This window comes from Meles meles, chromosome 2 (assembly GCF_922984935.1).
Source record: "Meles meles chromosome 2, mMelMel3.1 paternal haplotype, whole genome shotgun sequence".
NCBI classification, from domain to species: Eukaryota; Metazoa; Chordata; class Mammalia; order Carnivora; family Mustelidae; genus Meles; species Meles meles.
In genome coordinates, this window is record NC_060067.1 from 137753986 (window position 1) to 137780919 (window position 26934).

Consider the following 26934-nt stretch of genomic DNA (forward strand, 5'->3'; position numbering starts at 1 on the left):
AGCTATATGCAAATATTTACCAATTTTTTTATTATGGTGAAAAATATGTAAAATGTACTGTCTTAACCATTTTTAAGTGTACAATTCAATAGTGTTAAATACATTCACATTGCTGTGAAGCAGATCTCCAGAACTTTTTCATTTTGCAAAACTGAAACTCTGTAGCTATTATGTCCATTTTCCTTACCCCTCAGACCCTGGGAACCGCCTTTCTACTTTCTGTTTCTATGAATTTGATTACTTTCTATACCTCACATAAGTGGAAGCATACAGCATTTGTTTAATTATGACTGGCTTATTTTATTTAGCATAATGGTCTCAAGGTTTAACCATGTTTTAATATGTGACAGGATTTTCTTCCTTTTTAAGGTTGAATGCTATTCCATTGTATGTATAGACACATTTGTTAAACCATTCATCCATTGATAGACATTTGAGTTGCTTCCACCTTTTGGCTATTGTGAATAGTGCTACTACGAACAAGAATATGCAAATATCTCTTTAAGATAGTCCTTTCAATTCTTGTGGATCCGTATCCTGAAGTGGAATTGCTAGATAATTTGGTAGTTCTGTTTTTAATTTTTTGAAGAACTTCCATATTGTTTTCCATAGTGGTTGCACCATTTTACAATCCCATCAGCAATGAAGAAGGGTTCCAAATTCTCCACATCTCCACAAATGTGTAGTATTTTGTTTTTTGATAGTTGCTATCTTAATGGGGGGAGAGATGATATTTCATTGTGGATTTGATTTGCATTTCTCTGATGATTAGTGATGTTGTCCATCTTTTCATATGCTTCTTGGCCATTTGTGTATCATCTTTGGAGAAATGTATCTTCAAGTGTCTTGCCCATTTTTAGTTGGATTATTTTATTTTTTCTTGGGGAGTTATAGGAGTTCTTTACATATTTTGGCTATTAACCCCTTATAAGATACATGATTTGCAAATATTTTTTTCTTTTCTATAGCTACCTTTTTACTTTGTTCATTATATGCTTTGCAAAAGCTTTTTAGTTTGATATAGTACCACTTAACTGTTTTCACTTTTTTTTTTCTGCCTCTGCTTTTGTGCCATATTCAAGGAATCATTGCCATTTCCAATATCATGAAGCTTTCCCTCTATGCTTTCTTCTAGTTTTATAGTTTTGGTTTCACATTTAGGTCTTTCATTCATTGTGTAATTAATTTTTGTATATGGCTTAATATAAAGAACTGACTTCATTCTCTTGTACATGGGTCTCCATTCCCAACAGCATTTGTTTGAAGATTCATCAAATATTTTTATTCATTATTTCTTCTCGCATCTCAGACTTCTGTTAATTCTCATTTTCTCCTGCCTATAGTTTATACTTTAGGTTATTTTTAAAATTAGCATATTTTGCTAGTATTTTTTCTGTTTGAAAATGTGATCTTTTTTTTACTTGGATTCATGACAATGGAATTTCACTGTATATAATTGGTTATATATTTAACTTGTTAAGAATCAAAACTTGAAGAAATACTTCCATTTGAAATATTTCTTAATGTAGAATCCTGGAAACTGAAAATATCAAAAGTGATTTAATGACCACTAAAAATTGAATAAGTTATAACCATATAAAATAAGTTTATAGAAGTTATTATAAAATGATGCTGCTTGCAAATAATTTCTCGAGACAGTTTTTTCAAATTCCAAAACCTCAGATTTCTCCCATATAATAAACTGTATTTCAAGTGCACTGCATAACAATGTGTAGTCTCTTCATTTTTTTTCTGTCTCTCTTCATTTATTTTACTAAACTAGTAAAAGTCTGGTAGGTGTATCTTATACAACACATGTGAAAAAATTATCAAGTGCCTTACCTATGAATATAAACACATGGATGTTATATAAATTTAATCAAATGAAAGCAAGTTTATATAATTTATAAAATTGAAACTGTTTTGGTTCAGTACCAAGAGGGTAGTTGAATATTACAAAATTTGTCATTTTGTCAAATAATAGTATCAAAATGGAAAAATAACTGTCTAAAAATTTCATAAATGCTGGTAACACTAGAATTCAGTATGTATATTTAATGATAACCTGATGAATTCGGACTAACAGGACTTTTTTTCAATTCAATAAATATAAGAAGCTAATATTGAGTACTTACTAAGGCAGGCATTGTGTTAAACTCTGCACACTCCATTGCATTTGGTATTGCAATTATCTCTGTTTTATATATAAAGAAATTGAACTTAAGAAAGGATTGAGTAAACTGCCTGCCACCACACAGCTTGCATTTAGCAGAGCTAATCATTAAATTTTTCTTTAGTTATAGAGCATATGTTTTCTTTTCTGAAAAATTCAGAAGAATGAACTAAAAAATGACACTTAAGTTGAGCAAATAAAAACAACTATATGAAGATGTAATAGATTTTAGAAGTTGTGGAACTAAAGCAGAGTAACATATCATGTAGCAGGATGTAACACATCATATGCCAGGATCTATTATAAAGTCATTTTTTTTTTCGAAATTAATGTAACTCTAATAAATTTCAAAAGATTTTTGTTTTACACATGATCCAATTTTTCCGAAGGTTATTTACAAGATAACAATGGTTGGAATAACCAAGGCATATTAGAAAATAACTGATGAAGTAAAGTGGATTGTACTGTAAAATAATAGAAAAACACTGAGCTGTTTCAGTAATTCATATTCTGTGGTATGTCAAAATAGGCTTTTAAGCCAATGGAACAAACTGAAAAGACCTTATGCCTAAGGGCCTGAAGACTTTTGTCACATATTTGTTTATAAAATTGAACTTCCTTCCTTCCTTCCTTTCTTCCTTTCATCTTTCTTTCAAGAGAAAGGGAGAGATGAGGGAGGGTGGGGTAGGGGAGAGGGAGAGAGAAAATGTCAAGCAGCCTCCATGCCCAACACAGAACCCTCTCTAGGGCTTGATCTCAGAACCCTAAGTTCAAGATTTTTCAATAAATAATCATTTTTATGTATTTCTACAAAAATCAAACTTTTACTTCATATTTTTCTGAGGAAAACAAGTGATTTGGCTTTTATTTTCTGGCAAAGATATATGTTGGGTCCCAAAATAAAGAATAAAAAATGCAAAATAATTTATTAAAATAATTACATTAAAAATCTCTTTTTAACAATACAAAATCACAAATAAAAATGAAAATGATATGAGAGAACCATTGGTATTATGTCTCTATAAAGAGCTATTTTAAATTAATAAGTAAAGATTAACACTACATTAGAAAATGACTAAAACAGCAGAACATTTTTGTCTCAGTCTCAGTACAAATGGATACTTAATTAATATAGAAATTATTTATTTTCACATAATCAAAGAAGACAAAGAATAGAATTATAATATCAAATGATAGTAAGGGTACAGAGCTTTTGAAAATAAAAGTGGAAATATCTTTTCTGAATGACTTTGTTAATCTTTTTTGTAGTTTGAAAAATGTGCCTGCATTTTAGCTCTGAGATTTATTCTAGGGAAATTATTTGGGTCTGTGTAGAGACAGTTATATATAATAATGAAAAATTGGAAAAATATCAAATTTAGAAAATCAAAAATAGCATTGATTTGAGAAAATGTTTTCAGTGTATTAGGAAATTCAATAAGCAGGTTAAAAATCATAGGCATGAAAAGATCTAATTTTTAAATCACATATGTTAGAGACAAAATTGTGGAAGAGTATATACTAAAACAATGCTTATTTCTCCCTGGTGGGTTTACAGATAGGTTTTATTTCTTTTTCTTCCTTTAATTTTCTACAGGAAGCATGTATTGTTTTATATGGGAAGAATGTTCTTTTTTAAAAATAAGTTTATTATTGTACAACACTGTAAATGTACTTATCACCATAAAACTGTGTGCTTAAAAGTGATTAAAATGGTAAGTTTCATGTGTATATTTCACCATGACAAAAAAGAAGTAAGATTGCCATTTTATATGTAAGTGGACTCTGCAAGGTCAAAACAGTGTCCTGTCCAATCTGAGACCATTCTTGATGCTGCAAGGTACATGCTGGTAACAGTCCAGAATGTGCAGCTGAGAATGTATCTCTTTGAGCTGATAGAATTATGCAATTTGATTCTTTGGTCTCTTAGAATTGATTGACCTTTTCACAAGGGCAGATTGTTTTCGTCTTCAATAGAGTTAATAGTTTTCTTTTTTTCTTTTCCTATGTAACCCAATTAAGAGCGATCATTTGACTGCTTTCATTTTGCAAAACCTTTTTTAATCACTCATCAGTGCTTTACACATATGGGGTCAATTCACAATATAGTGTTTCTATTGCCAAAGGCACCTCTTAAATTTAGCAATTAGTATGTAGATAAATCTTTGATTCTATTTTAAAAAGTGTATCTGGCTGGCATGTGAAAGAGATCTTTGCTATCAAGAACTTATAAACATATAGCAAGAACAAGGCCTGTAATACAATAGCCAAAGTCTGAAAAATCACTGAAGAAAGCAAGGTAGAGTTGCTGAGATAGTAGAGCTCAGAGCTTGCTGGGAGATGTAGGCCTTTGATAAAGACCTTGAAAGGTGTGAAGAAGTTCCAGAAACAAGGAAGGGGCAGGTGGTATCCCAGGAAGAACTACGCAGGCTTTGACTAAAGGAGTGCTGGAACTAGGGGTACTTTTTCAGGCACAGCGGCAAGAAGTCAGGAACAGGTGGGGTGAAGATTCTGTTGGAAGTAGTGCAACATGAGGCAGCCCAGGTGGGTTATGACCTTACAGTCATGATGCCCAGGATTAGAAATTTATGTTGAGTTGGGTGTGAAGCCACTGTACCCAGCTTTCATGGGATTAAAGTGGCCCTACAGGATAGGTGAATTGGAGATGAGTGAAACTGAAAACCAAAGTATAGCTTGTGAGGGATGCCTGGTGGCTCAGTTGGTTACCTTCAGCCCAGGTCATGATCTCAGGGTATTGGGATCAAGTCCTGCATTGGGCTTTAGAGGGACCCTGCCTTTCCCTCTGCCTGCTGCTCCCTCTGCTTGTGTTCTCTCTCTGACAAATAAATAAATAAAAATCTGAAAAAAAAAATAACAAAGTTCAGCTTGTGAAATTATTGCAGTTAATTCAAACAGGTATGGAGAATATGGTCAGTGAAAACAAAAGGAGAACATTATTAGGGGAACTGCAGAAATTGGAATTGATTAGGTATAGGGGTGGAGTGGGGATCAAGGAAAAGAAGTAAGAAAAATGAGTAATTCGTGATGACACACCAAAATCTCAAAATCCAGGTGTTGTCATAAAAATTGAAGCAGAAAATTACTTTTATAGCATTATACAACTCCTGTTTTTCACCTGTCATATCATAAATCCCTTATGGAATTAGGGATCTATCTGAGTTGTACAACTCGTTCTGGCCCCAGGTTCTCCTGTCTATTCTTTGGATTTTAAAGTAAGAATCTCTTCCTTCAACATGTTGATTTTCCTGTGAAACCTTAAAATTAGGCTGATGTTTTTATGTTCCTAGCATAGTTGGATTAAGTAAATTGAGTTAATAGTTATTTCTTTCATAACTGTCTTCAAGATTTATATTGTGAGAGATACTTGAATATATACCATGAAAATAGTAATACATGAGAATCTTAACAATGCTTTCAGATTACCTTAGTGATTTTCTAATATTATTCAATTAAATCCTTCTGCTTTAACTCTGCTTAGATCAGCTTGATATTATGGCCTCCAGGGATTTAGCAGTAAAGAAATACATTCCAACTAAGAAAGTTTAAGTAAACTAGCAAACTGAGATGCTAGAGCTTAAATCCAGGCTTTCTCACTCCCAATCATAAATAGCTTCTAGTTGCAGGAAAAGATGTAAATTTTTCCCTTTAGCAGGCTACAATTCAGAGCTGAACAAAAGCTCAATGATCAATTATCCTATGAATTGGCAATGTTTTCTGGAAAGGATATACAGTAAATACTTTTGGCTTTGCAGGTGATATAGTTTGTTTCAAATGTTCAATTCTATTGTATTGCAAAAGTAATCATAGACAATATGTAAAGGAATGGGTCCAAAAAGCCTTTTTTTACAAGAACTAGCTGAAGGCTGGATTTGACCCGTAGAATATAGTTTACTGATCTTCTCACCTCTAGTCTTATTCCTGAGAAGAAAACTGTAGTCTCCCTAGATTATTAGGTTTGTCCAAGCTTCTTTTGGCTGGAACCCAGAAATCTATTTTATTTTACTGCTTTTGATTCTAATATCTCTTTTTAAAGAGCCATTTAATAATATCAGTCTAATTGAAGATTTGTGTCTTCCCCATACTCGGCACTGTAAGACCAATTCTAATTGGTCTTTCTGTGGTGCTCATGGAATTAGTTTAGGTAGTAATGTCTTAATTGTGCTGCCAATAGTTTTTTGATTATATTTTCAATGGAGATTTGCAGGCATCCAGTCCCTTGACTGTTGGTCTGCCTTTCTCCAGATTCTGCACTCTGTGGCACTCTGCAGTACTGTGTAACGAAATTTTAATAAGCATACTTCACAGCAATTGTATCAATTTAACTTTGCAAAATAGCAACTAAGACTTGTAACTGATCACAGGAAATCCTAGAATTATTCCTTGTATCTCTTTCAATCTCATGTTCCAATGGAGCCATGATTAATTTTACATTGATAATGGTAAATTGATACCTACTATAAGAAATAAACATTTATATAACTGTGCTAGTTAGCTTTTATTTCACCTATCTTTAAAAAAAAGATGTGGGGCGCCTGGGTGGCTCAGTGGGTTAAAGCCTCTGCCTTCAGCTCAGGTCATGATCCCAGGGTCCTGGGATCCAGCCCCACATGGGGCTCTCTGCTCAGCAGGGAGCCTGCTTCCTCCTCTCTCTCTCTGCCTGCCTCTCTGCCTACTTATGCTGTCTGTCAAATAAATAAATAAAATCTTAAAAAAAAAGATGCAACATATTTATACAAAATAACATAATTTAAGACAACCAAATATTTTCCAAGTGCTTTTGATTTGTAATTCAAGTTGATTCTGCTAGCAACCTTAGTCAAAGGCCAGCATTTTACTTCTGTGTCAGAGCCCTAAGATTTGATTTTAGAAAACCTATCTTTATTACATTTTCTGCCTCTAAAGGACTCTGTGTTTTATATTAAAGTAGGCTAGTTTTGTTCCTCCACGGTGCCTGGCATTTAAAATAGAAGATTAAAAGCAAGATAGGAAACTTTTCTGTTTAGAGTTATCCCCCTTCCAACTGTGTGTGTGTGTGTGTGTGTGTTCCAAACTTCAAATATTAACCACTTGTTAGCAATTCAGCCACACTGTTTTAATTTTAAATACAATTTGATGATATACATACTTCTAATTTAGCTGATTTCTTTCCCTCATAAAAGAGGAAGTGAAACTATTTGCACATGACCATAAACTTCACCTTTAAATCTGTGAGGGAAGCCACAAAATGAGGCTTGGGGTCTACCGTTTGTTTCTAAATTCTAGTTTTGCCCTCTCTGTTATAATAACTGAGTTCTTGTATGATTATACAGGTTCAAATCCTTGGTGGGGATAAAAGAGAATACAAATGCAGAATGAAACCTAAGATCAGGCTATGGTAGTCTTCCTCATTTAAACAGGCTTAAAGTTAATACAAAGCTAAAGAGGAAAACCAGAAATTATTTTCCAATGATGTTGTAAGAACAACCCAATATTGCATTGGTATTCAGAGATGGAGGACAAAACATACTGGGAACTTCAGAAAAGTTGTTTAGAATCTATACATTTTAAAAATCAAGTGTTAAGGATTACTGTAAATGAAAGGGAAAAAATTAGGTATTGTGGAAATTTTTGTAAACATTTTTGAGAATATCTGGAATGATAAAATTATGTGAAGGAAAAGAAAAAAACAAAGGAAAAAGAAACTATAAATAAGGTAGACAGAAATAGATGAACAATTTAATTTTATTTTTTAATGATTTATTTATTTGAGAGAGAGAGAGGAAGAGAGAGAAGGAGCACAAGTGGGAGCTGCAGAGGGAGAGGAGGAGAGATCTCTAGCAGGAACACCCAGTTGGGAGCCCGATGCAGGGCTCAATCTCAAGAACCTGAGATCACGACCTGAGTCAAAACCAAGAGTCACAAGCTCAACTGACAGCACCACCCAGGTGCCCCAACAATGTTATGAAACAATACCAAGTTATGCTACACGGATTGTATTACATTAAAAAGCAACACAAAACAGTGTGCCTCTATTTAACACCCTTGGTAGATTTCATCTCTTTGGAATCAAGAAAGTACATGTTTAAAGAAACTGAAAAAGGTTGAATTTAATGGTGAAATGTTAATGCCATTATGAGGCATAGTTGACTATCATTATAGTTTGATAAAGTCCTAGTCTAAATCTCTATAAAATAATTATTTTTTAAAGATTTTACTTATTTATTTGACAGAGAGAGACACAGTGAGAGAGGAAACACAAGCAGGGGGAGTGGGAGGGGGAGAAGCAAGCTCCCTGTTGAGCAGGGAGCCCGACGTGAGGACCCTGGGACTGAGCCACCAAAGTACCCCTAAAGTAATTATTTACATGGGCAATTATAACCAGCTTTGGTGTACAGTTCCATTGATGACTATTGTTTCTGAGATGCAAGACACCAGAAGGAATATTTATTGTTATGTTATATCTTCTTTCTCATAAAAAGTAAACTAGTTAAGGATTGATTTGCCCTAATTAGTACTTAAAAGTATTGTGTTAAAGAAAAAAGGAGAAGTGTATGTTGTCTAACACAAAAATGGTAGCACTTTTCTGGAATATGGATTCAGCATTGATTGCTTACATATATATTTTATTCAGTTCTTGAGCTTGAGAGTTCTCTTAAATATAAATTCAGATTTTGTTACCAAAGGAGTATTTAAATATTGTTACAACCTATGGTTTTATATTAGAAGCATTTATTCAAATACTCATAATTGGTTGCTTTGGGCCAAAGTCCATTGCAGCTTCAAGTAAAAAATAGGTTCACCTCACACGTTGGGCATCTTAGATATTTTAAGCAGAGAGAGTTAGAATGAATTTTGGAATATCAAAAAAACTATTTTCCAAATGAATTTCACTTCAGATAGGTATATTTCTCATGCTAGTTTGGCTCTACATTTGGTGTAATCAAGTAGAAAAAGAGTTATTTGAAAAATAAAGGGTTTTGTAAAGCAGTAAGAAAAGTGTCTTTCCTAGAGTTGTTCTTGAATTACCTGAATTATCTTAACAAAGAGCAGCATCATTTCAAAACAAAGTATGGAATAAGGGGTCATGTGCAAGATCTTTTAACTTGAGAGGTCCTTGAGTATATATCCTTGGATCTAGAGAAGCATAGTGACATCTGCCTTTGATTATAGTTAACACGGATAAATTCAAAGTTAAGAGCTGTATTTAAAACATTTCAACATACACAATAATATTATGTTCTTGGAATATGGGACATGGTGGTAATTTTTAATATAATTATACATGTCTGACTGGTTGTCTTTGAAATAAATTATTAAAAAGAAGACATTCATGGCAAATTAGAATTTCTCATGGTTTAAGTCCTGTTTATCTTAAAAAATTCAAAATAAATTCTTTGAATAAAGATTTCTGTTGGCTTCACAACTGTTAAAATACCTTTATAGGAACTTTGGTTTAATTGCTAAAATGTTTAGTTTAACTGCTGACTTTGTGCTCCCATATTGTCAAACATTAATGAGAACAAGAAAATATTCTTTTTTTTTTTTTGAGGTGTTTGTTAAGAAAAAAATATTAAGGGAATACTAACAGAAAAAAAAGAAAGAATTAGCTATGAATCTGTTTTCATAGTAGTCCTGGGTTTCTCATCTCCAGGATGCAAATAACCGTGTGCAGTCACAATCATTTTACTCTTTGTGTCATTTTGCTTCAATTCACAGATTGTTTTAAATTTTACCACAATGGACCTATACAAAAGCAGTTTGTGCTGGTATGACTACATTGAAGTGAGAGATGGGTACTGGAGGAAATCACCTCTCCTTGGTAAGACTCTTCACCGTCTGTGTGGGCATTCATCTAGTCTGTCCTTTTAAGTAGATTCTTTCAAGAGCATCTTAGACTTAGAAACGTATGTGGCTCACATTTTAATTTTTATTGTACTCTTTTCAACCACAGCAAAATACAGACAGATCAATAGAGAGATTGATTTTAAACTAGCTTAAGTTATGAGGAACTACTTGGATCTAAATGTGATGACTGAGAATAGCCTCCACATGTATTTTTAATTCGATAATCACCACTTTAATGAGAAACCCAGATAAACAAAGCTGGAGCACGTGTATGTGTTTTGTTTTGTTGGCTAAGGCAGTGGAATATGAGCCCCTAGGTCTGTGTTTGGTAGCTGGTTTCTCCTGCCACCCATGTTAGCTCTCACTGTGGACGTCATGGTTGTGCTTCTCAGAGAGTTTTTGCAGCTGAGAAGAGGCATTTGTACTTTGTGTGTGTCATAAACTGTAGTTCAGATTTGGTGCTCACAAAGGTCTGCTGCCAACATGTAACCACAGACCACACCATTAACTTGCATGAGGCACTTTACCGTTGCCCTCTGTTTTACTTAAAGGTGAGAGCTGTTGTGAGCATGTAAGCATCTACACTAATACTGATTTTTCTTTGAAATGGCAACTTTTCCTGGATTATTAGAGGTAGCTTTGCTCAGTTGCATTTATATGCCATACAGATCTTTTTTTCCTTAATATCCAAAACCCGCTGAATGGGCACTGTTGTATTAAAAGTGTATTAAAAGTCTTAGGAAGTCCAAGACATCTAGAAATGTTTAAACGTAAGAAAAAATAAAGAGTTGAAGGAAGGTGGTAAGTCAGGTTGAGGAAAACATTGTCTTGAGCATTGTGTTTCTTAGCCTAGGTGAAGCAATCTGTACTATAGGTACATGTGTTCCAAAGAAAACATTTCATTAAATTCATATTGAAGAGCCAAATATAAAGTGAAATAGTGGAGCACACTTCTTTTTAGAACGCCGGCAGCATTACACGCTTTGGCGTATAGTGGGTCAACAGACTGGTTCGGAGTGGTCATCGTTTTCATGTGGAAAATTTTCCCCATTTTTTCCCCTGAGACCTGTGCCTTGAAGTGTACCTGTCAGACAGGCAGCATCAGGATCCTTGTTAGAGGGGTAGAAATTCAGGCGCCCTTCCCCACTTTCTGAATTAGAGATTGTATTTTAACAGACTCCCTGGCATTTCATAGGCACATTACGGTTTAAGAAACATTGCTGTCTTACATGCTCTTAATTTACTTTGCCATTTGGAAGACACTTCTTCACCTGTTGACCATTAGTATGAATTTATTTTAAGTGGACTACCATTTTTCATATTGTATGACATCACTTCCGGGGGAAATGGTTGGTAATGTATTAGTTGATAAAATTATTTCATGTGGATTGCCAGATTTAACCATTTTATCATCCTATGGAAATTTAAAGCACAGTGGCAGACACACAGTTAGCCAACATATATTTATGGGAGGTTGAGGGAAGGCAGAAGGAATGACAGGTAGTTATTATATTCATTTGGTATTATATTTGCCTGTGGATACATAATTAGAGAACATTGAGAACTCCCGTGCAAGTCTTCAGGTCCTGTTTGTCATCCTGCCAACTGCACAATGGATTATGACTTTGTACATGAGATGGAATGTGGACCCTGGAGCAGCATGTGGGTCTCCCTGATGGGTCGTCATTGAGCCCCACAGGACAAAGAACTCTGCTTGGGCTGAGACACATCCCCAACCAAGTTTCCTCTGCAAGGACCGGTCTGACATTTGGAGCCAGTTTCTCAGGACCACTTGTAGTTTTCTACCTTGATGTATCACGTGACCTTTTACAAATATGTCCTTAGCACTAACTGCTTCTTAATTCTGTAGACAGTAAGACTAATGTCAGTCTGTTAATCTGAGAATGGTATGTTCCAGTAATTTATAAATAGATATGAAGAGATTCTTTTATTCATCCACCTTTGTTAAGTAAATACTAAGCATACTTATAGCTCTAATTACTCGGGATGGAGTATAGGAACCAAATCGGATTATATATATATATATATATATTTATATATAAATATAAAATGTGTAGCTAGTATGGAAAGTAATTAGAATATAGAGTTGTATTTAGGAGTCTCTCTTTATTCTTTTATTTCTTTTAGGTAGATTCTGTGGGGACAAGTTGCCTGAAGTTCTTACCTCTACAGACAGCAGAATGTGGATTGAGTTTCGTAGCAGCAGTAACTGGGTGGGAAAAGGCTTTGCAGCGGTCTATGAAGGTAAGTCCCATTAAGTTTTAGAGATGACTTCCCCTTACATCTCTTAGCAGAAATTTCCTTTCTCTCTGTATCACTAGAATGATACTGTAAGTACATTTTAATTATGAAGTTTTCTAAATCTGTGTTATAATACTTACAAGACTGCTTTTATGAAAAATGCTCGGTAAAATTAAATTGCAAGAACCTCTTTCTTGGTACCAGTGACATAGTAACATATAAATGTATGTAGGGATATGTGTGTGGGAGGGAATGACCCAAATTTCCATTGTTTCCATGATAGTATTAAAATGTCATGAAGCAATTATGATTTTTCCTTTGAATTAAATTTGTGTTTATTTAGTGCCTATGCTGCTGAAATTCTCTGTTACAGGAAACTGCACAGAAAGTAATTGTGTACATTTCTGGAGCATGCTTTGTCTAAGTGAGAGAGTCAGCATTCAAGGGAGAATTTACCAACTGCTTTGTTCTATACTTCTCTGAAACAACAAAGTGGCATTGTGTGTCCTGGCTTTAAAAAATAGCCTTTTTTGTTTTGTTTTGTTTTGCTGGGTTGTGGGCAGAAGAGACCTGTCTTGCGCCTACTTCTGCTAGCACAGGGTTTAGGTAATTTAGAAGACAGGAGAGTTCTGCTTCCCTTATAATTTAAGTAAACGGAAGCATTTTGCTGTAGAGATTAACTGGATGGCAGTGAAAGGAATTGTTTGGATGGAGCCACAGATGTTGAGCACATGATGCTAGCTCGCTGCTAGAGGCCCAGAGAATCCTGTGGAGCGTCTTTCTTGATCGGCTGTTTTACCTAAGCCCAAAAGACTGTAAGATCCAGTTCAGGGAAATCATACAGAATATGCTAGAATATTCTACCACATAGAACACACTTGCAAAATCTCGAACAGTTTTTAAAAGTTAAAAAAAAAATACTGTTTTTGGTAAAGATGTAAAGAAACTGTGATAAAAAAAATCATATATTCCTGTGTCATTATCTAATATTTATAGTTAGCTGACTAGGTTTTTAACCATCTAAATATTTAGAGCAGTACAACCAGCCAACTTTGATTTTTTTATAGTCCGGTCTTTATGCACTCAGCTACAGGCACTGAGCAAAAATGTTATCTCAGAAGAAAATGAAAATGAAATGTCAGGTCTAGGTTTATTTATTTGCTTATTTTCACCCTCAGCGATCTGTGGAGGTGAGATACGTAAAAATGAAGGGCAGATTCAGTCTCCTAATTATCCTGATGACTACAGACCGATGAAGGAATGTGTGTGGAAAATAACAGTGTCAGAAGACTACTATGTTGGATTGACCTTTCAGGCCTTTGAGGTAAAGTGTTTCAGGCACCCTTCACGGAACATACCCTCCATAAATGACAGTGCCATTTAAGGGCATCCTCATTAAATAAGCAAAGAACCAGAGAATCAGCTTTTTAATCAGCATTTTAATCAGTGAAGAAGCAAAGGAATGCCTATAAAATGTAACATCAAGAGTGAAAGAGGTTTTTTTTCTTCTCCTTTCCTCTTGTCGCAGACATTTTCAAGAAGATTAAAGTGAGTTTACATTATCTGTGCTATTTGAATTAGAATGTTTGAAGTACTGACAATAGCTTCCTTTGACAAATGCACAGGCTTGTTTCACAAGACTGCTTGAAGAGTCCATTAAATAATAGAACTTTTATTTCTTTTCTAAACTAAGATGTTAAAAGGTAGACCTTCATTTTTGGTGGTGGTGGTTGTTGTTATGGAGAAAATCCATTTTTCACCTTTTCATCATTACGTGGAAAACTGTTTATATCAAAAATGGAGATTCAAGTGTTTTTAGCTTTTGATTTCATCAAAAATATATATCAGGGAGGAGATCAGCACCTATGTTATGTTATTTGGTGAAGGCACAATAAACCAAAGGTTAGGCAGAATTCTGGAGGAAAGTCTGGGTCCTAAACTACCAAGCCGGCTAATGAGTCATTTTAGTGGGGCTGGGGGGCCTGAGTTAGGGCCTGGAAGCCAAAAGATGGAGGACTTTATCGTGAACTCCATAGTATGTTTAAATCAAAGAATCAGTCTAGAAATTGAGAGCCCACCAGTGAAATGAGAAGGAATGACGAAATGATGGTGGTAGGTCCAGACAGGGTTAAGATCCAGATGCCATAACTGAAGATGATTTCTTCTCTGGTTCGAAGGCTGAGTCTCTGTCCTGGCAATGGAAAGGCAGTAGAGAACCCCTCCAGTGCCAGGGTATGCTCTGAGAGCAGTGAGTGTGCAGGTGTCTCTGTCCACATAGCAGAAACATCAGCAGAGCCCAGGCATTACCTAGAAGCCCAGAGACTCTTACCTGCACATGAGAGCTGTGTAATGTATTTCTTCAGTACTTATCTTCACCCTTTTGCATGTGCCCTTTAATTTCCCAGACATATGGCCTTTTATTTTCTTCTCTTATATGGTCATGATGTTGTATTATATGCTCCCGATCATTTTGCAATTTGAACCTTGCTTTGTTCTTGAGATTATTTGATTCATATTTGGATTTTGTTATTTTACTGGATCAATAATGTTGCAAACATTATTCAAATAGACCACCTTATTGTTAACAGTGAACTAAAACAGGATAGGATTCACCTGCTATTTAGACCAAAATAACAGGTTCAGTAAAAATGATCTGTCTAATGAGATCACTACTTATATTTTGTGATGTTGTCCAAATGATTAAGAGATAAACTTTGAGTATATAAATCAATGCTTTATGGAATTCTCCTATTGCAGAAGTGATGTCAATGAATGCATCTAAAAAGGAATTCCACGCATTTAAAAATTGAGATACAATTCCTGAGATGCAGAAGGCTTTGTTGGTTGGTAGTTTTTTCTTTACTGCCAATATAGTTACAGTGGTATTCCTCAAAAATAGGATAGTGAAAGGACATGTAGGAAAGAGTTACATCTCGGGCACTTAGATCCATGCCTGACACAGAGTGGTTGCTTAATAAATATTTGTTGATTGAGCAAATGAATAAATTATTACCAAGATTTGGGACTGGGGAAAAGTCATGTCATGTTTGGCATTGACACTACTTTTTATTTGTTTTCTCTAGGTTCCTGTCCTTTTTTCATCTTACTATATTTCCTTATGTTTCATCTTGCTTTGTTTATATACTGGACATATTTAAATATATGGTAGGCCTCTCATCTTCAGATGACCAGACCAAATCTTTGATTGTCTTGTCCTACTCACTAACTCAGTCTTCCCGATTTTAGTATTTACTATTTTCGTATGTCACTATTTACTTAAGAACTAGCCCCGATTCCACTTTTTCTCTTAAACTCTGAGGCTGATCAGTTAACAAATTTCATTTGCTTTGTCTTCAACAATGCCCCAAACATGACCACTTGATCCCAGCTTTCTGGCCACTACTATGTTCCCACTGCTGCCCCTTCTCTTGGAACTTGGTGAAAATGTCACCTCTCTTCTCTTCTCCTGCATGTCCTGATCCACAGTAACCAGAGTGACACTTTTACAGTGTAAGTTAGATCATAACACAATGCTTAAATTCTTTTGGGGCCAGGGGAGCACCTGTGTGGCTCAGTCAATTAAGTGGCCAACTCTTGATTTTGGCTCAGGTCATGATCTCAAAGTTGTGAGATCGAGCCCCACATCAGGCTCTATACTCAACAGGGAGTCTGCTTGAGATTCTCTCTATCCCTCTCTGTTTCCCTTTGCCCCTCCCCCTACTTATGTGCTCTTTCTCTCTAAAATAAATAAATAAATCTTTAAAAAAATTTCTTTCAGGGGTTTTCTATCACACCTAAAATAAAACCCAGACTTAGTGATCCTAGACCAAGACAACCCACAATTGGTCCCAAGCTGCATCACACTCTCTCTGAGTCGATCTCTTTGGTCTTCTTTCTCTTCCATGAAAATACCAAGTTTATTCAACCTTATGGCATTTGTCATGGATGCTCTTCTCCCTCTAAATCTATGTTCTTATTCCTCTCATTTCATTTGGATCTCTTACTCATTGCCTCCTTAGAAAGTCCTTGCTTGGTAACTCTATTTAAAATATATTCTGACCTATAATTATCTGTCTATACACCATTATTCTGTTTCATTTTAATTTCTTGTGCTGACTACTGCTGGGATTTATGTTATGGATCTGTTCATTTACATGGTTACTGTCTGTCTCACTAAAATATGATCACCAAAGCGTAAGAATCTTAACCTATCTTGTTGATCACCATATTTCCAACACCGTTAGATGTGTGATTCATACATGATGATGGGGGGATGGGAAAATGGATGGATTATAGGTAAAGGAGTGTGAGAGTGCATGATGATTGGTGGGTAGAAAGTAATATATCCTTATTTTATCACATATACATAAATTTCTGTGCAGAAGGAGGCAAGCCTAGACAGCTAAGAAGAGTTTAGTTTATGCAGGAGCTGATATGCCGTATGGCTCAATTTAGATAGATCCTCAGTTCTAAGAAATTCAGAAGTGACAAGGAGTTTAGAAATGTTCTAATATATCATCTAAATCTTCTAGGTAAGGGAGATGAACTTATGCCATTCACCTAGTATCATTTAAGTAAGTACAAAACCAGCATCAAAAAGCAGGTATAGGGCGCCTGGGTGGCTCAGTTGGTTGGGTGACTGCCTTTGGCTCAGGTCATGATCCCGGACTTCCAGGATTGAGTCCCGCATCGGGCTCCCAGCTCTTTGGAGAGTCTGCCTCTCCCTCTGACCTTCTCCTCTCTCATGCTCTCTCTCACTCATTCTCTCTCAAATAAATAAATAAAATTTAAAAAAAAATCCACGTATAATCAATATTCATTATTCATAGATTTCTGTATCTGCAAACTTGCATACTAACTAAAATTTATATGTAACCCCCAAGTCAATACTCATGGTGTTTTCTGGGTCATTCATGGACATGCACAGAGCTGCACAATATTTGAGTCATCTGACATGCTCATCCCCAGCTATGATGTGTTTTGTGGAGAAAATGTATGTGTTAGATAAACATTGTTCAGGCGTGCATTATAATGCAGTTAGCTGTGAATTGTATTAATGAATTGGCAACATATATTAAGGTGTCTTTAAAGAGAAACACACATAAAACTAGGTTATGAATGATTGGTTGACCAGAAGCTCACCAGAACCCAATTCTGTATTTTCTCAGAAGGAATGAATCAGTATTTACTAATTCAGTGTTTTCAGCAACTTTATAGAACTTAACTACCATGAATACTGAGAATCAATCATGTATACATTTTTAATTTGTTCTGGTGGTCATTAGGTGATTTGTTTCACCTAGTTGATTTGTATCTGTTTATATAAATTTATTTTTATTTACATAATATATTTTCAGTCTTTGGCTTTTACATTTTATTTTGAAGATGTATAAGTATAAAAGTTCTTACCACTTCTTAGTGTTTTGTGGTTTTGTCTGATCAAACAGTTTTATTCATTGATATCAGTCTTTGCCTTTATTAAAAAACTCTTATTCTGGGGGCGCCTGGGCAGCTCAGTGGGTTAAAGCCTCTACCTTCAGCTCAGATCATGATCTCAGGGTCTTGGAATCGAGTCCCGCGTTGGGCTCTCTATTCAGCGGGGAGCCTGCTTCCTCCTCTCTCTCTCTCTGCATGCCTCTCTGCGTACTTGTGATCTCTGTCTGCCAAATAAATTAAAAAATCTAAAAAAAAAAACCCTCTTATTTTTGTAACTTTTATTTTTGTTTTATTCTCTATGTTACACTTTCCCCTTAGATAAAAGGGGCCTAAATACAAATATGTCCATCATTTTGTTGAAATCCACCATAAAGAACTTAATAGTTATCTATTATTTATACCTTTCTGTGAATTTATATTGTGACTTTAGGTCTTCAATGCTACTTAGATTTTAATGTGAGTACAGAAAGAAAATCTGAATAAGGGCCTTTACTAATGAATTTCAGGTATCTTTGAGAAGGAAAGATACTGTTTGGAGGTCAATAGACTTCTGATATGTCTGTAATTTTACCGTTTGGGAATCTTGTTCTTCTCTAGTAGTTATTGACATGTTGCTTCTTAAGGCCAATACTGCAGTAGGTTTGAACGTGGATGTAGATCATGTCAGAAATAATTTTGGAGTTATTTGAAAGAAACCTCTATATTACTGTTTTGTGTGAGCACTTTCAGTGTGCAGAAATACAGAAGAGAAAAATTTGGGAGATTGGAAATGTTTATAGTGACAACTTCCAAGAAATGTCCACAAAGCAGAGAAGAAGTAAAATAAATCTGGAGCTTACTTATGTTTACACTGAATTCCCCACATACATTAATTTAAGTGGGATTAAGTTTGAGGTACTTGTCAGCCTTTCTGTATACTCTGATTTGGTTGTACTTCCCTTAGAAAAATCACAAATGTTTAATAGTCTTACTCATTATTACTGCAAGCTGCACAATTATAAACTATGTTCAAAAGTTCTTATCTTGATACTTTGAGGATTGCCTGACTACAAGTAATCCTTTAATTCCTTTAAATATTTTATATTGTTTAAGTTAAGTAGTCTTTTAAATGACCTAGGAAGCCAAGACAAAGAGATCTTAATTAGTTAACATTTTTCTGTTTGCCATTTACTGTTTTTGGATGTTTGGCTAAGAATACATATTGGTTGATGATTTAAAATATAATTAAGTAGCTCTTCAGATTTATGGTTTAGGCTGTATTTCTACTCTGAAAGATTAGCATGTGTTCATTTAAATAAACTTGCCCAAGGTCACACAGTTCATAATTAGTAGCATTGTGACTGAAATCCATTCCATGGACTGTACCCTATTGAACCCAGGTCCTGGTAGCAGAGAGAGGCGTCTATATGCTCTCATATTATTAAATCTTTCCCTTTATAGCTGTCTTCATTTGTGCATTTGTTACCAAAATATACATCTGTGTCCCCTTTATAAAACCCATGTTTGCTGCCCCTCGTTTTACAACAGGTATAAAAAAACTATAAATATTTACACCCTTGTTCCACCCCAACACGGAAACTCGAGGGTCCAGGCCCGAGGGAGGGGCTGGCCAACATGGGGGCTGCTCACAGGGGAGCCCCTTAGACCCGTGAGTGCAGAACTACTACGGGCAGGAGACAGTTAAGACTCAGGGGCTGCTGTCCCTCTTCCTGGGGCCCCAGTGTTAGTGTTTAATTAGCATATGTTTGTCAGTCAGGGACATGTCTGTTTTATTCACCACTGTTTATATATTGTCAAGTGTATATTTTCTGTCAATAGTAATTTTTCAGTGAATATATTTTTTTAAGATTTTATTTATTTTCATTTGAGAAAGAGAGTGAGAGAGAGCATGAGAGGGAAGAAAGACAGAGGGAGAAGCAGACTCCCTGTGGAGCTGGGAGCCCGATGCAGGACTTGATCCTGGGACTCTGGGATCATGACCGAGCCAAAGGCAGCCACTTAACCAACTGAACCACCCAGGCACCCTTCAATGAACATTTATTAAATTTAAGAGTGAGTTAAAAGTAATTGTCATGAAAGAAAAAACTAGAATGGCAGCATTAAAAAATCCAAGTTACATGGAAATAGACCTAACCCAGACTCATGATTTTCATTATCACATGGTTGGATGTATATATTTTTTCTGTTTTCGAGCTGTAATGATCTGTGTGTTAATATTAATTAATACTAAATAGTAATAATAAAATAATTATTAGATAATGAAATACTAAGTCTGATAGTAACAAATTTTAGTATATGTGCTGCTGAAGCGAGCACTGATAGTAACAAATTTTAAAACAATGATCTTTATTAAGCTTTTCTCTCTTATTTTTTTTTAAGATTTTATTACTTATTTGACAGACAAGTAGGCAGAGAGGCAGGCAGAAGCAGAGAGAGGAGGAAGCAGGCTCACCGCTGAGCAGAGAGCCCGATGCGGGGCTTGAGCCCAGGACTCTGGGATCATGACCTGAGCTGAAGGCAGAGGCTTTAACCCACTGAGCCACCCAGGTGCCCCACTTTTCTCCTTTTTTATAAAATTCCTTTTGTTGATAGCATTATGTCTTAGACTCTACTGCAATATTCCCATTATTAAAATTAATTTATTTTTATCATTTTAACAAGAGTGTATGTAGTAGTATACATATGGGAAATCTACACAGATATGGAAATTCTCCAAATTAATTTTTAAGGATGAATGCTAATTTATGTTGTTTTTTAGTCACACTTTCATTGAACATTTTTTCCTCCAAAGAAAATAATGAGTTTAGCATTGTTCCCTGGGTATACAATTTTAAATTATATTATTTGTAGAAGTTGAATCATTTGTGTAGTGGATTATATTAATTATATTTTAAAACTACATTCTAACAGTCATAGGAGAGGGTTGTTTTCATTATTATAGTAAAATTAAAAAATACAAAATTTACTATCCTAACCATTTTTAAAGTGTACAGTTCAGTAGTGTTAGGTTCATACACATTGTGCAACCAGTCCCCAAATCTCTTTTCATCTTGCAAAACTGAAACTTTATACCCCCAAATAACTCCTCTTTCTCCCCTGCCTCCAAGTGCTGGCAACCACATTTCTACTTTCTGTCACTATGAATTTGACTAGGTACCTCATGTAAGTGGAATCATCTGGTTCTTGCCTTTTTCTGATTCTTATTTCACTCAGTGTAACATCCACAAGGTTCATCCATGTTGTAGCACTTGAAAGGATTTCCTTCCTTTTTAAGGCTGAAGAACATTCCATTGCATATATATTCGGTATTTTGTTGATTCATTCATCCATTGGTGGACATTTGGATTGCTTCCACCTTTGATTAGTGTGAATGATGCTGGTATAAACATGAAGGTACAAATATCTCTTTCAGACCCTGCTTTCAATTTTTTTTTTAAAGATCTTATTTATTTATTTGACGGAGAGAGAGGGATCACAAGTAGGCAAAGAGAGAGGCAGCGAGAAGGGGGAAGCAGGCTCCCTGCTGAGCAGAGAGCCCAACGTGGGCCTTGATCCCAGGACCCTGAGACCATGACCTGAGTGGAAGGCAGAGGCTTAACCCACTGAGCCACCCAAGTGCCCCCTTGCTTTCAATTTTTTAGATATATACCCCGAAGTGGGATTGTTGAATCAAGTGGAGAACTTCTCAATCTATTTTTAGTTTTTCATGGAATATCGAGGAGCTTTTATTGAAATCATTATCTAGAAGTTTTGAAGTTTTTGGAGCTTTTTACAAATAACTAAGTAGATTTTTTGTAATATTTATTTGTAAATTCGATTATAAAATGAAGGCCAAGTGTATGAATGGATCCTAAGCCTGGGCCTGGTTCTTTCTTTAGACCACAAACTCAGCACTGGTTTGCAGTTTTAGAATGAGAGGCTGACTACTGTAGGTTGCATGTAATTGATTTTAGTTCTTGCTAAATAAATATCACTCAGCTTTTCCATGCTTCTTTTCTAACCTGCCAGTAAAGTCATGAGCTCTACATCGTAATGAAATATAATATTAATCCCTTCTGGGTAACCTTTGTACTCATTCTTCCTTTTCTGTGTGTTTGAATCTCCTTCCAGTGTCTTTTAAATTTCACTTTCCTGAAAACTGTTCAGTGCTTACTGTCACTTTTGTTGTGTTCTATATGTACATATTAGGTCTGTTTACATTATGATAACCTTGTCACATTTGTATATGGTTTGTGCTCTGATTATCTTGAAGTCTGTAATAAATCAGCATCATCATTATCAAAACATATTTATTAGATGTATAATTGTGCACGACATTGCATTCAGGTTCCAGAAAGGAACTGGGTCCATGCTGTAACTCAAGAAGAAACTGCTTTTTCTTTTTTTGTTTTTATAAATCATTGACTTTGTTGTTCTTCCTTCTCATGGAGATTACTGGCAAAATACCAATGGACTTATCCCCTTTTTAGCTTCAACCAGATTTATTTCTATCCATTCTGAAGATTAATTTATGAAGTAATTGATATAGCTGAAAGAAAATGTGACATAAATGCCATAACTAAAAGAACTCAAACTTTCATTTGTGCTCACCATCATTACTCTTGTGGAGATGTAGTTTAAGAGCTTAATTATAATGAACACAAATAGGGCAGATTCATTGTGCACACATTGCAATTAGAATTAATGGAGTTATACTGGAAAATATGTAAAATCCTTGAGGTCATTGATAAGATATCTAGGAGTGTTGTAAAGGAATAATGCATTTCTAAATATCATAAATTCATATATATGAGGTACATTTTATTTTCTAGGCAGAAACAACTGCATTTGCTTTGTGAAAATACAATATAAGTTTCTGTTGAGTTACCCCTAACACAAAGTGTATGATATTTAATATGTATGTAATACATAATTCATAAATAGGTAATGATTGAATTAATCCTAAAATTAACCATTTTCATGCCTTTTATCCGTGAAATATTTATACTTTGTTTATCATATAAAATACTTAAACCTCTAATTTTTTGCTAAGTAACCTGTAAATATGCACATACTTTAAGTTGAAATTTAGAGATATCCATTATGTATCTATTAGAACAGAGTACAGTTTTTTTTGGTTTCTTTTTTGGTAGTGTCTATCTTGGTTTCTTCCTTGTTAACATAGTAATTTTTGAAAGCCATTGTTTTCTCAAAACAGTAATTAAAAACCCTTTCTAATTAGGCTTCTTATTTTTTATTCTAATATGGCTTATAATATCAACTAATTTTATTTTTCTTAGTTGACCTATGAAAAGCAACTCCTTTCTTTATTGTATATTCTCACTTCTTTTCTTCTTCTAATTCATTCTTTCCCCTTTCTTCCAAAATGATTCCTGAGTCAGGAGCAGTCCATTCTGTGCCGCTCCCCCAGGCAGGCGAGGGGAGCTTGCCGAGACCTCTGTTATTTTCTACAGTTTGTCACCAGTTCAGTGTTGCTCATTCTTTTATCAAGCCTATACCTAGAGAGTTTGGGATGAAAATGTGTCCTCTTGACTGAAGAAAGCCCTTTGGCCATCTGGAAATGTTCTCATATTTACAGAGAACTGAGATTTTGGAAGGAGTATATTAAAGACTGAGAAAAGACCACATATAATATAGCTGGTCAGATTGGCCTTGTCATCCCTGGTGACGAATTAAGTTACTAGTGTCACTGTTAGCTCTTCCAGGCCATCTCTCTATTTAAACAGCTGTTGTCTTAAAAATGTGCTTTAAAAATGAGATACTTTATATAGTGAACATTTCCCATTCTTTCCCTTAATTCCACATGCAAAGAAAACACAGTTTTAGGAAAAAAACATGATTTGTAAATCAAACCCAAAGTGTACCTACTGATGGTATAATTTAAGATTATAAACTTCGCTTCCCCACTTTTCATACCTCTCATCTTGTTTCATTTATATTTTTCCATAGAATTTATTGGTTGCAAATATTTTATGATTTCACTGTTTATCTTGTTTGTTATCCCTTTGCTCTCTACCCGACTGTAGCATGTAAGGTCAAGGAGGATGAGGCTCTTTGTTATTTTGCTAAAGGATGCACACCAAGCAGTGAGAAGAACGCCTAGCATCGAGCAGACACTTTTCTCAACCACAAATCAGCATCCTGATTTGTGGTTGGGAAAAGATGAGGAACAAATGTAGTAATTAGTTCTGATCTAATCTGTCCTTCAGAATCTGTTGTTTTCTATTTGTCCATATGGTATCTCATTTGAAGATTATCATTCTTAATGTACTGACAAAATTCTGAAATGGATTCTTCAACCAGTTATACCAGCAGTCGTCGATTCAGACCATGGTTCCATGGATTGAATGTATTCTCTGACATTCATTTTTTTTTTAATAGAAGAATTCCATAAATTAGTGAATTGTATGTTGAATGTGAGTTGACAGGACATGATACTTTTCACGGCTTATTAATTTTAGATGCTTGTGTTTTCTAGATTTAAATATCTAGTAAGTATTTAACTTATTAAGAGTTTGGGGCTAATGCCCATTTTATGTAGAAAAAAAGTAAGAATTTTATTTAGAAATTGTTTTTAGTTTGAAAAAAAGTTTGTAAATTTTAGTTTGTTGTTTTTAGAAGTTTGGGGCTAACACATAGGTCTGTGAGCATGAAGTTCTTCCTAAAGTTTTATGGGTCTGAGATTTTACTTGCATTTAATTTTTTAAGGAAAGAGATTGAGTTCCTGCAGGTTATATGGGTTAAGAAGAGTGTATTGGGGTAAAAGGGCTCACCTGAACAGCCATATTACCCTGAGGAAGAATAGCCAATGTTGATTGTACATACAATAGTCTTGCTACAGCTATGCTGACTATGGGTAAAGAATTACATAGACTAGGAAGTATGTAATCTCATATTACCAATTTTTCTTTAAAAAGAGATTTATAACTTAAAACAGGGCAATATTTATCAACAGAATTGAATCAGACTTCTCTATGAATTAATTAATAGTTTTGTTGATGAACTATCAGCAATTTTTATGTTACAGAACAAATTATACATTGTTTATGGAATATCTCATTCCGATTTTTAATGATAATTTTAAGTCTGGATTTTTTTTAGCTCTTTTTCCCCAAAGGATTAGTACTTATATTTTATTTTACTTTGTTAAAACGCAGCTAACTTTTGTTGGTTGTGACGCATGTGGATACACTGTTCCATAGATTTTTGTATTTCTCTTTGTCAACCAGAAAAATAGGCCCTTTATTCATGGGTGGTATAGATATTGTCATGCACGCTCATAAGAAGAGCTCTCATTTGGTGTAAGTAACTCGTTATAGGACCCTGTCAGTACTATGGCACTGAGAACACATAATATTCTTTCTACAAAAATTGTTTTATTTATTAATGAGATATATCTTCCCATATTTTTATTGTTGCAGATTGAAAGACATGACAACTGTGCCTATGACTACCTAGAAGTTCGAGACGGAACCAGTGAAAATAGTCCTTTGATAGGGCGTTTCTGTGGTTATGATAAACCTGAAGATATCAAATCTACCTCTAATACCTTGTGGATGAAATTTGTTTCTGATGGAACTGTGAACAAGGCAGGGTTTGCTGCCAATTTCTTTAAAGGTAATTTGAAGTAATTCAAAGTGTGAGACTTTCTTTGTTAGGGGAAAATGTGATATTTAACATTGAGTTAAGAGAGAACTACAGAAAAATTTATTGGAAGTTAATCATGCACTGTGCATTAGGCATATTTGAATGGTTTTTGATGTAAAAGATCATTGGTAAAATACTGGAATTTGGAACTTTGTAGCACAGGGCAGGAACTCCATTAGGATATCCTACCATCCATTTTTTTGAAATACTCAAAATGGCAAAATCAGAAAGGGAATTTAAATAGGGAAAAAATATTTGCAATGTAGTCAACATAAAATTCGTATCCAGAAGAAGTGATTCATTCATTTATTTCCAGGTGACAGCGTTTCTAAATCACCTTAGAGAGAATAATGTTCCACCATGTTGGAAATAAAGTATGGCCTCCTTAGCAGACTCTTCTGACACCTAAAATGCCCTTTGGCAAAGAATTATTATTGAACAGCTTTAATTTTAAGTTACATAACCAAATTTTAGTATATTTTCATCTCCCTTATTTATGTGCATTACTGAAGTAAAAAGAACCATTTTATTTATTTATTTTTAAAAGTTTACTTATTTATTTGAGAGGGTATGGAGGGAAGAGAGAGATAATCCTCACGCGGACTCCGTGCTGAGCACAGAACCCGACTCAGGGCTCAGTCTCAAGACCCTGAGATCATGACCTGAGCCAAAACCAAGAATCAGACCCTTAAACAACTGTACCACACAGGCACCCCAAAACAAAGCCATTTTAGTGCAAATAGCATCAAATTTGCATTTAGGAATTTCATAGGCACTTAACATTAAGTGTGTCATTATAAAATAAAACTTTTACTGGGAAAGAAAAAATTTTTACACTGACTTTTATAGAGTAAATGATGGATTTAGTTGTGTATGTCAAAATTTAGTGCAATTAATAACCCAACATTTGTGTTATTTAAAGAACAGTATACTGTATTTTCCCTGAGAATTACTTAGGTATTCACCATATGATTTGAAAGGCAGAGAACCCTGGTACTTTCACTAGATACATTCGAAGTATCCATTAAATTGTACATTTACATGCATTAGTTTTGTAGTATTTTATAGTAGAAGAAACGTGCCATCAAGATTCTCTCCTATGATGTTAATATATTTGGTTATCAAAGATGCTTGGAATAGGGCACCTGGGTGGCTCAGTGGGCTCAGCTCAGGTCATGTTCCCAGAGTCCTGGGATGGAACCCTGCTCCAGGCTCTCTGCTCAGGGGGAACCTGCTTCCCTTCCTCTCTCTCTCCTGCCTCTCTGCCTACTTGTGTTCTCTGCCTGTCAAATAAATTAATAAAATCTTTAAAAAAAATGCTTGGAATTTGGCCAGTGCAGAATTTCTCCAAAGAATATTGTTTGCTATTTTCTTAACTCATACTAGATTATTCCTGGGAATTGAGATTAGGGAATACCTTGTCATGTATATTGTTTTAATAGTGTATATTTTTCATACATATATATTTATATATTTTCATATATACATTTTGTTTCCATATATAATAAAGTAGTGTATGTACTTACAAAATATGGAATTTTTGTATTTCCTGGATCAATATGTCTATATAA

General features: G+C 34.8%; 1 protein-coding gene across 3 annotated transcripts in view; it reads left to right on the forward strand.

The window, feature by feature from the left end:
* Window positions 1-26934, forward strand: part of TLL1 (tolloid like 1) — a 219166-nt gene that overhangs the window by 140971 nt on the left and 51261 nt on the right. For 2 of the 3 annotated variants that reach the window (XM_045998280.1, XM_045998281.1), the window contains exons 10-13: window positions 9890-9992; window positions 12167-12283; window positions 13459-13604; window positions 25138-25333. In XM_045998280.1, coding sequence (XP_045854236.1) covers window positions 9890-9992; window positions 12167-12283; window positions 13459-13604; window positions 25138-25333 — 562 coding nt within the window. The remainder of the gene's footprint in view (window positions 1-9889; window positions 9993-12166; window positions 12284-13458; window positions 13605-25137; window positions 25334-26934) is intronic. The other variant, XM_045998282.1, reaches the window with a different exon arrangement.